This window comes from Botrytis fragariae, assembly GCF_013461495.1.
Source record: "Botrytis fragariae strain BVB16 chromosome Unknown tig00000163, whole genome shotgun sequence".
NCBI lineage: Eukaryota > Fungi > Ascomycota > Leotiomycetes > Helotiales > Sclerotiniaceae > Botrytis > Botrytis fragariae.
Genome location: NW_023500999.1, coordinates 363,116 through 378,753, shown reverse-complemented (window position 1 = coordinate 378,753; position 15,638 = coordinate 363,116). Strand labels below are relative to the sequence as shown.

The following is a 15,638-nucleotide window of genomic DNA, read 5'->3' as shown; positions in this document are numbered from 1 at the left end:
CTCTTGATTCTTCGGTTCACGGCCCGCACTTCCCGCACTTTGTTCTTGGCAACTTTAAGAGGAGAGAAGAGGGGTTGGAGATTTGTTGGCTGGGCGCTTTTCTGCGTGTGGGATTTGGAATTGTTAGATGGATTTGGAATAATGGATTTGTATGTGTATCTGTTTACCGTTGTATTGATTTTTTATTTTTTATTTTCAATTTTTCAATTCCAAATACCTGGGTGGATGGATAGGTGATGGTCGGGTAGGTATTGGATCACAATACTGACTTGAAAAGAGGCTTGAGATGACAGGTAATGGTGTGAGTGGTGTAGATATTGGTGTAGTGGTGTAGATAGTGTAGTAGTAGTGTAGATAGTGGTGTATGTGATGTAGTGGTGTATATGATGTGTGTGGTGTAGGTAGTGTGCATGTTGTTGTGTTTATGTTGTATTGTACAGTGTTGTATTGTGTTGTACTATTTTACTTAATCCGTTTAAAGACACAGAAGGAATGTTGGGTATTTAATAATTGTAATGCAATGTAGAGAGCTATTAGGTATGTGCGCGCATGGTTTGTAAAAAGTTGATAGATGGTGGAGTTAAGAAGTTAATGAATATAGTGCTTGAGATGTACTGTAGGGAACTCAGTCGAAGATACTTCGTAGCATTTCGTATTCATGTAGTGTGAAGTGTGTAGTCAGGCAGGGGGGTTCGATATATCACTCGTGGGTACTGGAGAATGAAATTCACGCTCGATTATATGGGATGTAATTGTGTGCTGAGTGATTCAAGAGGTTTACCTGTCTAATCTGGAGGGTCATAGTTTGTGTGTTGAACTAAAGAGATTTAATTATTCGATGATATAGGCAGGCTCATGAGTAGATTGATATATGCAAAGCACAAAAAGTTGATAAAAGCAAAGGTATATTGCAACATATTCAAAGCAGTAAACCTAAATACAAAGGTATAGTACTAACTAAATCAGCATCGATCCACCACAAGCGAGCGGGACTGTCACAATTCTTCATTGTTGACTTGGAAGAGAACTATCGAATTGCACCAAGTGCGTAAATCTTGAAAATATCTTCCAAATCGACAAACTTGATCCAACCATGCTCTGCTCGACCAAAAATTCCAAAAGAGTGAGAAAAATTAAGCATCTTGAATATTAACCACCTCACCATACGCATCCAAACCCAATCTCTTCTTCGCAATCGATGTCTTGACAGGATTGGGACTGTTGAAAATCTCATCCAACTCCTCCAAGGTACGATTTCTGGTCTCTGGGATAAAGAACCACACAACAGTCGATTGAACCGCACACCAAATGGTAAAGATGATGTAGGTTTTCCAGCCGATCTTTTGCATGGAGACGGGCCATGCGAATTGGTTGAGGAGACCGGCGGCTGCGACGGCGAAACCGGAGAATCCCATACCCTTGGCGCGCATTTCGAAGGAGAGGACTTCGACGGGGTAGAGGGCTTGGAGAGGTGTGAAACCGACGGAGTAGACGGCACCGAAGATGAAGATGAAAGCGAGGGAGGCGGTACCGGCTGCGTGGTTGGTGCCGACGGATTTGGGGTTTGAGGGGTCCGGAATGGATTCTTGGTAGAGGGCAGCGGAAACGGTCATGGCGAGCCAGACTACACAACAGCCTGTGTGGGTATTGATGTTAGTAGAGGTTTCTTCGATAGTGTATTGGGGAGGATTATTTACCAATGTTAGAGAAGAGGAGAAGAGGACGACGACCAATACGATCAACCATTGCGGCACCGAAGAGAGCCCAGCAGAATTGTTGACAATTGTTGATTAGAATGACGTTTGCTTGGCCGATAGCACTGTCAATACCGATGGTCTCAAGAACTTTGCCCATGAAATATGACAAGACGGCTGACTTTTATTAGCTAGACTGTTTTTGGGCAGAGAATTGCAGAATACATACCATTTCCGGCCCATTGACCAAAGATCGTGATACTGACGTTACAGAAGAGACGATAGCAAGTCGATTTGTTCTTGAAAAGCGCTCTGTAATCCCACCAACGCTTGTCGGCACCGTCCATTTCCAAAAGTTCTTCGTATTCGTTGAGTTGCAATTTGACCCATACACTGTCTGTATTTCCTTCTCCGTGGTATTTGGTAAGCATCTTCTTGGCTTGATCGCGTTTGTTATTGACGTAGAGCCATCTTGGGGATTCGGGAAGGAAGTAAGCGGAAATGAAGATGATACTGGAGAACATCAATTGGATCCAAATGATCAGTCTCCATGATTCGTCGCCTCCAATGTTGCTTGCTCCACGAGCTACTCCACTAGCAATAATTGATCCAGTGAACCTAAATCTGATTAGACAAGTATTGACAAAAGCTTCATACTAAACTTACCAAAAGCAATTGAAGATAGCTGTAACTACACCACGGTATGCTGGGTGAGAAACCTCAACAACATACATGGGACCAGCGGCGGAAGCGATGTTGACACCGAAACCAAGCAAGAAACGACCACCCATGAACTGTCTTACACCTGCTTCTCTGGTTGCAACTCCTTGAATGATCGTACCGAGAATAATGCAGAGACATCCGAGCCACATTCCAAATCTTCGTCCGAAAGTATCGGCTGCGGGTCCAACGAATGGTAATGAAACTACACCACCAATTTGGTACATGGAAGTAACGATACCGGCCCAGATTCCAGCATTTTCACCGTGGTAGAATTCGAGAAACCAAGGGTTGACAAGTAGATTGTTGATAAGCGATCCATCGTAACCGTTCATGGTAGCACAGAAAAATCCGATAAAACAAGCAGTGTAGAGTTGGATTGTCGACCAAGTAAAAGCCTTGGGGGGCTCCTTGAGCATGGCCTCGTTGAATGTCTCATTTCCAAGAACGACTTTGACTCCAACTTCGGCATGTTTCTGTAAATTCAATTATGGTTAGAATTAATCTGTGAGGAAATTGAATTGGAAATTCTCAATCATACCTCATCGTCACTTCGAGGGTGAGCGAGCTCGGCCTCCTCGTACTGAGTATTTGTCTTCTCCGCCATGTCTTCCAATTTTCTGTCAAACAAGAAATGACTCTGACAATTGAAAAGGATCTATTGATCTGAGAGAGGGATGGGGTTCCAAAATCAACGGAATATGCTTCACTTATGTATTGCAACGATGGCAATCTTGAACCCTGTCAATGGGAGGCTGGCCTTGTCCCTTCGTACAGCCATAACAAGCATACTCTCAACAGCGGAGCGCTAAATAATCTTTGGAACCAATCTATACTCCAACCCCGGATTTTCGGGCAGGCATTCCTGGTGTGCTTTTCTTTTCCAATAAAAAGATGCCATACAACTTTGTGGGGTCCGGGGTCGTACATTATGCAAGTATACTTTTCACAGCATTCACAAAGACTTCGGATCCTTGATCCTTTCGTTTGCACGTATGATTCTCATCCCATTATCGGCTGGCCGTGAGGAGGCAAAAAAATCTCAACCCTTGAGAAATATCAGAACTGCTGATTCGAAGAGGTGTTTCCCAGTACAGAAGTCATTTGCGGAGTAACTACCCCGTGTTCCAGAAAAGGAATAAGCTGACAACGCCTGACATGGCAATCGAGCTGATTTTTTGGCGAGATTGGCCTTTTGGTATCCGCTTGTCACCTGTATACCAAGCAATGCTTAATACACTTTTCCACGAATGAATATCCCATCCCACGACAAGGGATTAAAAGTTTCAAATAGAATAATCACGCTTCTGGTTAAAACGGGTTCCTGATGGAGGTCTGTGATAGATCATTATTCGGTCCAGCTCTCTGCTTTTCCTCGTCTGTCTTCTTTGGGGTTTCGTCTGTATTTCGGTGGCGTCGAAACGATGGGGGGGGTTTTTGGAGCGTTGTAGTGTCAGTTTGTATAATGAGACATTGGGTGATATTTTAGACTAGGAAAGTGTTAACATAGCGTGATATCACGTGAATGTCATGAGTTGTGCTTTTGTGTGAGTTGTGTCTGCATCTCGTGAGGTCGACCAATCATTGGTAAGATTGATGGTCTATTGCCGTCTACTAGTGCTAGTCTGGGGAAACTTTGTTTTTGAGAGATAGGAGGGATTGCCTCGACTCGTAGTAAGTACTTTAGTTTGTAAGGCAATGCATGCTACATGCGCAACATGCTTCTAGAATTTACCACCATTAAAACTACTTCAATACCTCAATCGACAACTCAACAACATTTTGATACTATTTCTTCCTTTGACAAATAAACTGCCTTCTCAATCCCAACAATACCGCTCCAGCAAACGACAACATTCATTACAGATCCCCAACGAACACGCTATCTGCGGCGCAGCCGGTGCACCTCTCATCTTGGCCGCAAAGCCTAATCTCGATTCAAAGTCCCATCCCGACATGCACATCTTTGCATCCATCCAATTTCAAACCAATGTATCCTCCGTCCCAAGCAAATTTTTCAAAATGAGGAAACCATATTCTCGGGATTTTGTGCTTGTCGATAATCCAGACTGAGAGCTTGGGAAACCGAACATGGTTAAGATTTCTCATCACAAGCTCCGTCGACGATTTCGTATTAGATAAAAATACCCGTCTTCGCCGCATTTGCAATTTTGCCTCCCAACAATTAGATCAGTTGCTGAGGCTTTGAACTTTGATATACACATTTGATTTCTTTTTCCAGGGTAGATTCTCCGTACGCACGTACAAATGTCAAATTATCAAAGTGATGGGGATTTGGGGATTTGGGGTCTCCAGATTTCAATGGATGGATGGATGGATCAGCCGACTAGGTTCGGAATCCTTTGCCGTTATTACTCGAGTTTTTAACCTTACTATCCACAAGCCTGCAGTAGGACAGATTCCAGATCCTACTCTGTACTCTGGATTGGTACAGCCGAGGCATGTGGACTGGGATAGCTACATATTCACGAGATATTCTAGCTGCAAAGTATTGTGAAAGAAGAGAACGAACATACATGTGTCTAAGAGAGAGTTATTACGAGAGAGGTCTGATTGGATTATGTTGAAATCTGAACAAATCTGGACATGACTATTTACTCAGATTACATCAAACTCTAGATATGAAGGTCATTCTTAGTCTAATCGTCGCTTTTTCGATAAACAAACGAGGAGACCTTGAATGTATGAAGGCTGGTAAGTGAAGAATGATATAGGTAAGTGCTTGATGATATTTGGAATCTAACGTTTGAAGGAGAAGAATCTATGTTCAGATAGCTAATCCAGCTAATATGATCTAAAGTTTAGCTAATCCCTCTCACACAATCCATATTCGAACCACTACCTATTCTATCAGTGCAAAACGGAACATCGAACATCACCACATCACCACATCACCACAAATACCTAGCATCAACCACATACAACAGACTCCTCAGATATACTCCTATTCTGTCACTTTACCTCGACGAAAGGCCCATCCAATCTCGACATCTAATCCCCAATCTCAACCCGAGTGCACCATTCCAAAGCCAAAGTCAAACCCAAACAACATATGAAGACCAATACAAACACAAGCCATCAAACATCACAATTTCACCTCCATCGATAATCAGCCATTAATCGCCATAGCTATCCAGCCACCTAGAGTGGTCAGCATATCCACCTGCAGAATGTATCAAAGTAGCGATGAGCGTATCTTAACTTTATATCGTCTCCTATTTATCGAGTCCTTGATACGATTTCCTTCTGGATTCCGAATCCTAAATTCCAAACACAAGCATACAAACATGCATTCTATACCTACCAAACACACAGCACACTTTATTCAAAATGCAAACTAATACCGATATCGATATATCCATCCTCCTTACTTATCATCTCGAACTTGGACTGATTTACTTCATACATCCAACTCATACTAAACATTCTATACATCCGGTTCAACTCGTCAGATTTCCCGTTCCCCATACCCAAACCCTAATATCTAACTCTCAGTTTACAATTTCCAGTTCCCATTCACCGATCCGCACTTCCCAATCCCTCCATTCTAAACCCCCTATTAGCAAAACTATTTATCCCACCAAATCTTTACAATTTTTGCAATCTTCGCAATCAGCCAGGAAATTTTATAGATACATAAATACATACATACATACATACATACATAAAGTGGTCTATAAACTACCTTTTATCTTTTTCTTTCCACCTCAAAACAAATTAATCTAATCTACTCTACTCTACTCTAAACCATTCATTTATCCATATTTCTCCTTTCGTCTCCTCTCCTCTACTTCAATCGACTCAAATCCATTTATCCACCTTTCCATCCACCTTTCTCCTCTCCTCTCCTCTCATCCCATCTCATATATGTCCACCTCACATATACACATATACCCATCTAATCCATCTAATCCATCTAATCCATCTAATCCATCTAACCCATCCACCCATCCCTCCATAACAAATCCTCGCCAAATAAAAACAAACCCTCTTTAAATAAAAATGAATTCCCACACCGTTCTACTTATCTACCTACCCATCCACCCATCCACCTACTCATCCTTTCATCCACTACAATCAACTCAACTCCTACACCTCTCCCCTCCCCTCCCCTTCAACTCCTCTTCTTTTCAACTCCTCGCCCATTCTCAAACCCATTCCTCACCATCACCACCACCACCCCTTAATAATAAAAACCCCAATCCAAGAATAAGATGAGATCTCCTCCCCCCTTCTCTTTCCATCTCTCTCTCTCTCTCCAAAAACAATCAAAAACAAAAACAAAAACACAATGAACACCAAAATCAGTCCATCTAAATATATATCTATCTCTATAATTATCTTGGAATCAATAATTATATAATCTAATCTACTCTAATCTACTCTAATCTACTCTAATCCAATCTTTCCTTTTCTTCCCCCTCCTTTCTTATACTCTTTCCTCTTTCTTATTCTATCCTATCCTATCCCATCCTATTTCTTTCTAATTCATCTCATTCCAACTGATTTAATACCATCCCATCCCATTTAATTATATCTATCCATTGTGCCACTAATATCCAAATACACTCTTCTCTTCTCTTATCTTCAATCCCTTCCCCCCTCTTCTCTCTCCTTTGACACCTCTTCTTCCTCCCCAGTAGTATCTACACATGAACCACATCACACCAACATCAAAACAATTAGGTATAACACAAACATAAACATAAACACAAACACGCAAAAGTACACAATAAACTTTTACTCTGGATATTCAATTAGCAATTACCAACTCTCAACTACCAACAACTGCCGACTGCGAACTTCCTCAATTTCTTTTAATATCATATTTGCATCCATCCTATTTCCTTCGTCCCATCCTTCCCCTCCCATACCATTCCTTTCATAGGAATCAATGCCTATACTATTGACTATTCAATGATTTATCGACCCGTCCGTCCGTCCATATGTTGTATATTGTCTCTCTGTGCACTTCTCCATAATTTCATTTGCCCACTTCCTTCAATCCTCACACTTCACATTTGATCTCTCTACTCTCCCAGTCAAAATCCACTCACATTAAATTTTTGAAAGCACCTCATCCATCCTCGAACTAATCCCTCATCTCCTTCCCAACATACACCCTAACAACCAAACTAATAAGCAGCATTTTGCCTACAAAAATCCGCCGGATTGGATGCACCCCCAGGCGGCGCACTAGGCGCACTAGGCGCATTAGCTAACCCCTGACTCGGTCCCTGATTGCTATCACTACTATCCGGTCTTTGGTACGCTTTATATTGCCCCTGGCTAGGCAACGTCGATCTCGCATCCCCTAACACCGGATGTGAGCTTCCTTGAACTGGGCTGGGCAATGAACCCGGGGGCGCTGGTGGTTCATAAGATGGCTGAGGAGGTTGCGATGGTTGTTGAGGAGGTTTGTAGGCATTATATTGTTGAGGAGGTTGAGAAGGGGCTGGTGTGGCTGTATATGGGTCTGTTTCGGCGTATGCAGTATATGGATGAGGATTTTGTTGTTGAACTGGAGAATCATAGACAGAAGTTGCAAGTTCTTGTGGGTTTGAATATGTACTTTGGGGACGGTGACCAGTTTGTGGTTGCTGGGTTGGATATTGAGTTGGAGGAGGACTGCTAGTTTCAAGTGGAGGTGGTTGCGAGCCTGATGGAATGCGAGGGGTAGGATCTCTTTGGGGGTATGGCTGTTGACTTTCTGCTTGTGGAGGTTGCTGGCCGGGATATGGTAGATAGCTCTCCGATTGTGGAGGCTGTTGGCTGGGATATGGTTGATGACTCTCTGCTTGTGGAGGTTGCTGGCCGGGATATGGTTGATAGCTCTCCGATTGTGGCGGCTGTTGGCCGGGATATGGTTGATGACTCTCTGCTTGTGGAGGTTGCTGGCCGGGATATGGTTGATGACTCTCTGCTTGTGGAGGTTGTTGACCTGGAGCTACAACGTAAAAAGGGGCCGGTCCATTACGTTGAGGAGGATAACCGTTAGATGGAGATGGTTGCGGCTGATATGGTGGTTCTGCAAAGTCTTAGTAGGTCAATATTGATTAATATTCAAGTTCACTCACCTGACTGAGATGGTGTATAATATCGCTGTGGCTCTTGTTGTGGTCTTGCGGCTTGAGGAGGGTACCCATAACCTTGTGGACCTTGAGGGACTTGCCCAGGTCGACCATACTGATAAGGTTGTGCCTGTGTCATAGAGGCATCAAGTAAGCTTTCATAATCACGACATGATTTAATGAATCTCTCATTGAGTTGTGTGAAATCGTCTGATGTATGTTAGTGAGCTGATCATGAGCCGTATTATTTGACGAATATTGAATTCCTACCTTTCCTCTGTGAGTACTTTCCAATAAGCTCAATAAGCTTCGGCCTAATTGCAAGAGTAGAATGGTAAAGTTTCTAAGTATGTCAGAAAGTGGCTGGAAAATGAGGATACCAAAAACCTACTGTAATTTCCTCATTATCACGGGCATCTAATTGAGATGATGAAGTACTCAATAATGTAAGTAGCTTCTCGACATTCTTGATTTCCGCAAAAACCTCGGCCTCCATTTGCGCTTCTCGTTGTAGTTCTTCTGGTGTGGGATCGACCAATTTCTCGACATAATTCAATGGGAAAATACCAGTCTTTCCTCGTAGGGAGCCCCTCCACCAATCCTTGTATACTGATCCTACGACTGTAATGATATCGCCCTTTCGAAATTGTAACTCATCTGCATCTGTAGGTTGGAAATTGTGAAGTGCTCTCACTCTTGAGACAGTAGCCGCGGTGGTCCCAGATGATACTTGTTGTGGCTGTGCAGCTTGTTGCGATTGTGCCGGACCTGCGGATGAATTGGATGGCTGTGCAGCTTTTGGCTGACTGCTTTTGTCTTGAATGGATAATTTTAATGCCATCTGCAATTCATCTTCTTCCTTCTGACGATCCAAATCCGTGAGTCGATTCTTTGATGGGGCGGAAGGCGGATGTAAGTTGGGATTCTGGCTCTTCAAGCGGTGGTACTGATCATTCATAATTCCCAAATCAGGGTCTTTAAACATTCCTGCCCATTCCGCCATTCGCTCCAGAATCTTTGCCTTGACTTGTTGATGTGTGTTTCTATCGTTCGCCAGTCTCAATAGTGCATCCGTGAATGCTCTCGAAGCCAACTCTCTGTGCATTTTCGCTCCGCAATTTTGACTCAAAGCATTGGCAAGCTATATAATGAATGTTAGATATGTTGAAAGTGATTCCCACTCACGCGATGACCAACCTCTAAAGTATATAATTGTACGTTGGCATTTCGATGCGCCAACCTCTTTATCATGCTCGCAACGGCATCTTTAGCACCACTATCTTCACCAGTTACTTTGTCGCAAACATCCATAATGTATTCCCAATTTTCCGAGGTAAGGTTCTCGTCGGTCGCCTTAGCTATAGCATCCATAAATTAGCATCGTGCTCAAGGCTTCATTCGAGACAACTGGGGATTCGAATGAAATCATAAGCTGTGACTTACCGACGACCTCGTCAAAGGCATTTTGTTGCGCGCGAAACATCGTTTACAAATTCCTATATTACTTAGATATTTCAAGAAATAAATGTCGTGGGGATTTTGTGGTTATGAAGGTGTAGGTGATAAGTAAGAGTTGTAGATGGTTTGCTCCTAGAAGACCGAGCCCCGCTAAATAGACAAGTGCTGCGGTAGCGTATCACGAGCATATCAACGTCACTGGAAGCTTTCCGACGCCGCACAAGGCACAAGGCATCGAACCAAAATACGATGTATTGGAGACTTCGATACTAAAAATAGAATTTGTGTATTTGACTTCAATTTTTGTATGATCCAAGGAAACAATATAATATTTGGGCTAAGTGAAAATTTGATGTAATAACATTGGGCCGGACATATCTAAATTCAACGTTCAACATACGACAGCTCATTGTTTGATCACAGTATGGATATACAGTTGCTCAACGTAAATATACATTCAAAGAATAGAGTATTCAAAGTTTTGGATCAGCATCCAAGTTCTGGATTATGAAGCCGGACCTAATCTACTTGCTTTCATAAAGGCAAGAGCTAATTTCTTGTTGTACATATAAACAATTGCATACTTACTCTCTGTAAGTGTAGCAGATTGTGACATAAAAAAAGGGGTTGAAGAATCCCATGTCAACGGAAACCGCAACAGACAACCAGGCGCTATGCTTCCAATCAATTAGTTTCCTTCCCAATACCACAATCATCCATCCAGATATGAAACAACGCCTATACTCCATCGTTATATGCATAAAACGAGACCCCCGAGATAATCTTTGCTACAACAAGAGAGGTTACTTATGCTACCACATCTCACCGTCATCGGCTGCTTGATCATGTGATTGTGTTCGTCCATAATCGTAGTACTTCTGATTTTGATCATTATAGCCGTTCTCACTATTGTTTTGGCCGGTGCGAGATTGTGGACGATTATGGTCCTGCTCGGACTCGCCTCCTTGATGATCGTAATCATATATTTGAGAGTCGTCAACATAATTAACAGCTTCACCAGAATGGTTGGGATTTTGGGATTGTTCAGCATATTGAGTGATGCCCTATAAAGTGTTAGCTCAAGATATTTTCAAGTTTCTGAAATTGATGAAATCATACCTGGTGGTAATCGTATCGATATTGGTCACCCTCTGGTTGTTGCTGCTGCTGCTGTTGTTGTCTCAACTGTTCTTGTTGCTCTAGGTATCTTTGTTCTTGCTCCTTCTGCTTTCTCTCTGCCTCTGCCTTCTTCTGTTGCACAGATTGAGGTACTTGCATATGTGGATGCATTTGTTGAACCTTGGCCAAGTACGAGTACATGAAGTTGCTAAGTAGAACCTGACTGTATAATGCCCGTTTGGGGTTAGCTAATTTGATGTGAGCCATACGATATATTGCCCTTTCTTCCATTATTGAAAATCTTGTCCAGTTGTAATCAATATCTGGCTTCAAGATACGTTGCGGTGGTTCCGGCGAAAGAGTGCGAAGTGAGCTTCCTTTTTTGCCCCCTGAATCTCGATCGGCTTTCTTCTTTCCGCCACCAAAAAGGGACGAGAAGATGCCGTCCTTCTCCTTTTTAGGCTCCCCGCCAGCTTTACGACTGCTTTCTTTCTTTCGTTCATTTTCGAGTTTATTATCAACATTCTCTCTCTCGACTAAGAAACTTTCCCGGCCTCTCGTAGTTGTCTCCATGGTGGATTGCAAAACATCCAATCGAGCATTATCGTGCACTTTCTCCGATGAAACCTTGCTTTTGTTCTTATCATCTTTTTTCTTATCCTTCTTGTCCTTCTCGTCACTTCCTTTGAACCAGCCCCAACTAGTCTTCCGAGTCCCAGAGTTTTCCTCCTCTCTTTCCTTTTTACTTTTCTTGTCAATCTTCTTATCATCGGAGGTTGGAATGTGAGTGAGCGTATCCGTTTTCAAAGAGTTTACCGGAAGTGAAGAAGATTGCTGATGTTGAGGCATATCGTTTGCTGTTGATGTCTTTGGGAGATTGGCACCGCCGGAGGAAGCTTGACGCTCCAATACCGGACGTTTGTTCGACCTCGCTGGGGGTTCTGGAATAGACTGAGGAGCTGCTTGGGGGGCTGCTTGGGAGGCTGCTTGAGGGGCTACTTGGGGGGCTGCTTGAGGAATTACTGGTGAGGCGTGTTGCTTCGGTGAAACTTGCGTAGTCTGTGAAGATGTTCTCTCGGGGTACTGGAGAGACTGTTTGCCCATTTGTGGTTCCGGAGTTTCTTCTACAGGAGGTGGTGTCTCTATTATGCGTGGGACTGGCGAATCCGTTCGAGGATGGCTAGTACTTCTTGATCGAGTTGCATCAGGAGCAGGGGGGGAAGACTGTTGGCTGGCGTTCGGTAATATTTCTGCATTTAATGTTGAAGCTGGAGAATCAGATCTTGTAGGTACTTCGTTGGCAACATTTCCCGGAATTGGAGGAACTGGTGGGACCTGATCAATGTTCTGCATACGCCGTGCACCCCTGTTGGGTCTCGAAAAATTATCCGTGTTACTTGAGGGCTCCGATAGGGTGTGTGTAAGAGGGTAGCCTGCAGATGGACGCCCATCAATCGGCGAAGCCGTTGGTGAATCACCTCCGTCCGTATCAGCTCGAATAGAGCCAGCCCTTTTTGAAAATGGGACTCGCTCTCCCTTTCTCAAGCTTCCCCTCCTATATGTCGTGTGTGTGGACCTCCTTAGACCAATCCCGGGTGCTTGGGGTAAGATAGGTAAATCTTCGCCTTGAGCACCTTCACCCCTTCCTGTATCGAGGTTCAATTTCTGCATTGCTTTGGAGGGATCCTTTACCAACTCGTCCAATTCCTGAAGATCCGAGATTCTGAGATCGGGCGTGTGATGTGATGATAAAGACTTTTTCCTCTCCAAATGTTCCGCGCCGTCTTGGTATCCTATAGCTCCCTTACCACCCGAATTATCGATCTGCCTTGACAACATAGATTTCTTCCTCCTCAATCCTGCTCCAGACCCACTCTGATCAACTCCATTAGCCGTTAATGAGATTTGATCTCCAGATCGTCGTTTTATTGATTGAACGCGATTCTCCAGGAACGTCTTGAATTCCATGGGTGCAAGCTCGGGGTGAACCCTGGCGGGTACCCAGAAAAGTCGCGATGGATCGTCCTCGTTGTCGTTCCCTGTTGGAGCTGCTGTGGGCATTGAAGATACACCTTGGAACGATGGCAGATCCGGATCACTAGTATTGCCCACATCCATAGACATTCGCCGTAACGCTTGTAAATTACTTAGCTCTTGTGCGACAGCAGCTGGCCCGGATTCATAGTCGATGTCGTTCAGCGGAAACTCCGCATTTGCGGTACCTCCTGCATTAGGATCACGCAAGGACAAAGATGGCGATATTGGACCCCCATCTCCAAATGTTGGACTTCTGGGACTTTGCATGATTGCTGGTGATGTATGCGCTTTGTGGTTTCCATTTACTAAGGGTACTGGTCTGGGTCTAATACTGCTGTTTGTGTCGTAAAATGAATTCGTTACCTCTTCGATAGACTCACTGGAAGAGGAGGGCATAAAGCTAAGAGGTCGTGAATCTTGTTTTGAATAGTCATCATCCCCATACATATCTCCAATGGCCTCCGTTACATGATGGTTTGGATCGTTGATAGAAATTCGTGGATCCCGTCTAGGTGCAAAACTCCCCCCAAGTTGTTCTCGAGGTCTCGAAGAGGTCTATTGAAGAGAAATGAAGTTAGTAAAGTTTATTGCAACAGTTCTTAAATAAGAGGTATCTTTGTAAAAAAAAAATTGGTATTATACGAGAGGACCAAGGTCTAGCCAGGAAAGAGAGTGTAGCAAGAGTGAATTAAGAGAGATTGAGAGAGAGAAAGATCCAACTTTGAATGTCCAACAGACAAGCAGACAAGCATGAGGAGTTGTTGGGTAAGATGGTAACTCGCAAATACTATTCTGACTCTGCTTCTTTCCCACAATGTACGTCGCGTCGCACAATGTAGTAAGTATTCCATAGAGATGTGCATACCTTCATCGGGAGTTGTGATGCGGGTCTTCTAAGAATTCCCTTGCTGAGATAGAAGAACTAGCACCTAATACAATCACTGTCGATACCGGCGATCTCATCTGGAGTTGTATGGATTATGGACTTAGTGTGGCAAGATTGGAGAGGACTAAAGAGCTTAATAAATATACATCGATGGGCACTTAAATAAAAGTATGTCAAATGGGTGAAAGTGGAGAAAAGAGTTGCGATGGCATAATGTTGCTGTATGCAGTAATGATCGAGTGTAAGTGACAGTGTGAGTGTGAGTGTGAGTGCGAGTGTAATAAGTGTAAGTGTAATAAGTGTTGTTTGGGGATACTGATTATGGTAAATAGGAAGGATCTCAATTAATTCGAGTTGTGCAATTGGTACCAAATGGGGATTGTTGTAGTGAGCAAGTGGCATATGAGTGGATAGATTGGGGGGAGAGTTTTTCTGGGGGGTCCACCAGTGACCAGTGACCAGTGACCCGTGAGTGATGGAGCGATGGAGCGATTGAGAGTGGTGAGTGGTGAGTGGTTGCTTGGGCTTTATTCATGGGATTTACGAGTATCTACATAGTAGACTTTGTTAGCGAAAGATATAAATCGTCTTACATCTGGTCATCCCTCCTATGGAACATTATGGGAAGCCATCAACCGTCACGATAAGATGAATAATGGAATGAAAGAAAAGAAAAGAAAAGGAAAGAAAAGAAAATGGAAATTCTAGGGACCAGGTACCAGATTGGTACACAGATATTTTAATCAACAGATTTCCTACATACATACCTAGGTATAGTCTAACAAACATATATACATGTAACATTCACTCTTTGACGAAAATATCACATAGGGGTATCCGAATAGGGGATAAAGGATCGAATGTCCGAGTCCATATATGAACGTATGAACATCTGGGCACTACCTACCTAGTAGATACAACTGGATTGGTAGCTTCCTGATATTGGTGTATGTTGTTGGAATCACCAGACAAGACAAACTGCATTGTCTTCCACACAAATGACATACTGATTAATCTTGGAGAATGAGATATCACGATTACACTCGTACCGTACCGTACATACATCATCATGTACATACTGCATAGTGACATAATAAAGTTTGAGGCTATCGTACTACATCATCGTACTACATCATCGTGCTACTTACTCGTATTGTTAAAGATTCTTTAAGCTTCATGTTGAACATCAATATCTGCTCGTATTGGGTCTCGGTATATCAACACCTACTTTATCAGCTGTGCTTTTGAAGATCTTTTATATCTCCCAAGACTTCTCTCGTATCACCCACCCACCTCCTCCTCATCCAGGGCTGAATTTGGCATCTGACTGTATTCCCATCTCTGATGAGCTTTGGATGCTGTTTACCAGGTATTCAGGGTTCTTATGTCCGTTGGTTGCTACAGCGCCTAGAGTCATCCTTCAATTGAGAGATTCTTAACCATCCTTTCCGTGATTAGCTACCCAGGCATGCGGCGCAAACACATGACAATCCAAGAAAAAGAGGTAGGGGGTAAGAGAGGGCACGCACCGGAAGCTTGTTCTTCCCGGTGATGGGTACTTTAGTAAAATGTTGTCGTTTCAAATGATGAATTGAGCCTCCGAATGTTGTCACTCAAACATACTCACTGTCA

General features: G+C 43.3%; 3 protein-coding genes across 3 annotated transcripts; all 3 read right to left on the bottom strand.

Annotated features, from left to right (window-relative positions):
* Positions 1 to 1,133: 1,133 nt before the first annotated feature.
* Positions 1,134 to 3,021, bottom strand: Bfra_009722 (putative lactose permease protein; the record flags this gene model as incomplete). The annotated part of the gene is made up of 5 exons (XM_037340062.1): positions 1,134 to 1,636; positions 1,698 to 1,871; positions 1,924 to 2,312; positions 2,361 to 2,890; positions 2,956 to 3,021. The coding sequence occupies 5 exons, from the start codon at positions 3,019 to 3,021 to the stop codon at positions 1,134 to 1,136; spliced, it is 1,662 nt and encodes a 553-aa protein (XP_037189285.1).
* Positions 3,022 to 7,570: 4,549 nt separating this feature from the next.
* Positions 7,571 to 9,989, bottom strand: Bfra_009721 (putative class e vacuolar protein-sorting machinery protein hse1 protein; the record flags this gene model as incomplete). The annotated part of the gene is made up of 6 exons (XM_037340061.1): positions 7,571 to 8,463; positions 8,513 to 8,716; positions 8,777 to 8,849; positions 8,898 to 9,647; positions 9,692 to 9,864; positions 9,950 to 9,989. The coding sequence occupies 6 exons, from the start codon at positions 9,987 to 9,989 to the stop codon at positions 7,571 to 7,573; spliced, it is 2,133 nt and encodes a 710-aa protein (XP_037189284.1).
* A 787-nt stretch (positions 9,990 to 10,776) lies between these two features.
* Positions 10,777 to 13,991, bottom strand: Bfra_009720 (putative telomere silencing protein; the record flags this gene model as incomplete). The annotated part of the gene is made up of 3 exons (XM_037340060.1): positions 10,777 to 11,028; positions 11,084 to 13,675; positions 13,986 to 13,991. The coding sequence occupies 3 exons, from the start codon at positions 13,989 to 13,991 to the stop codon at positions 10,777 to 10,779; spliced, it is 2,850 nt and encodes a 949-aa protein (XP_037189283.1).
* Positions 13,992 to 15,638: the final 1,647 nt, after the last annotated feature.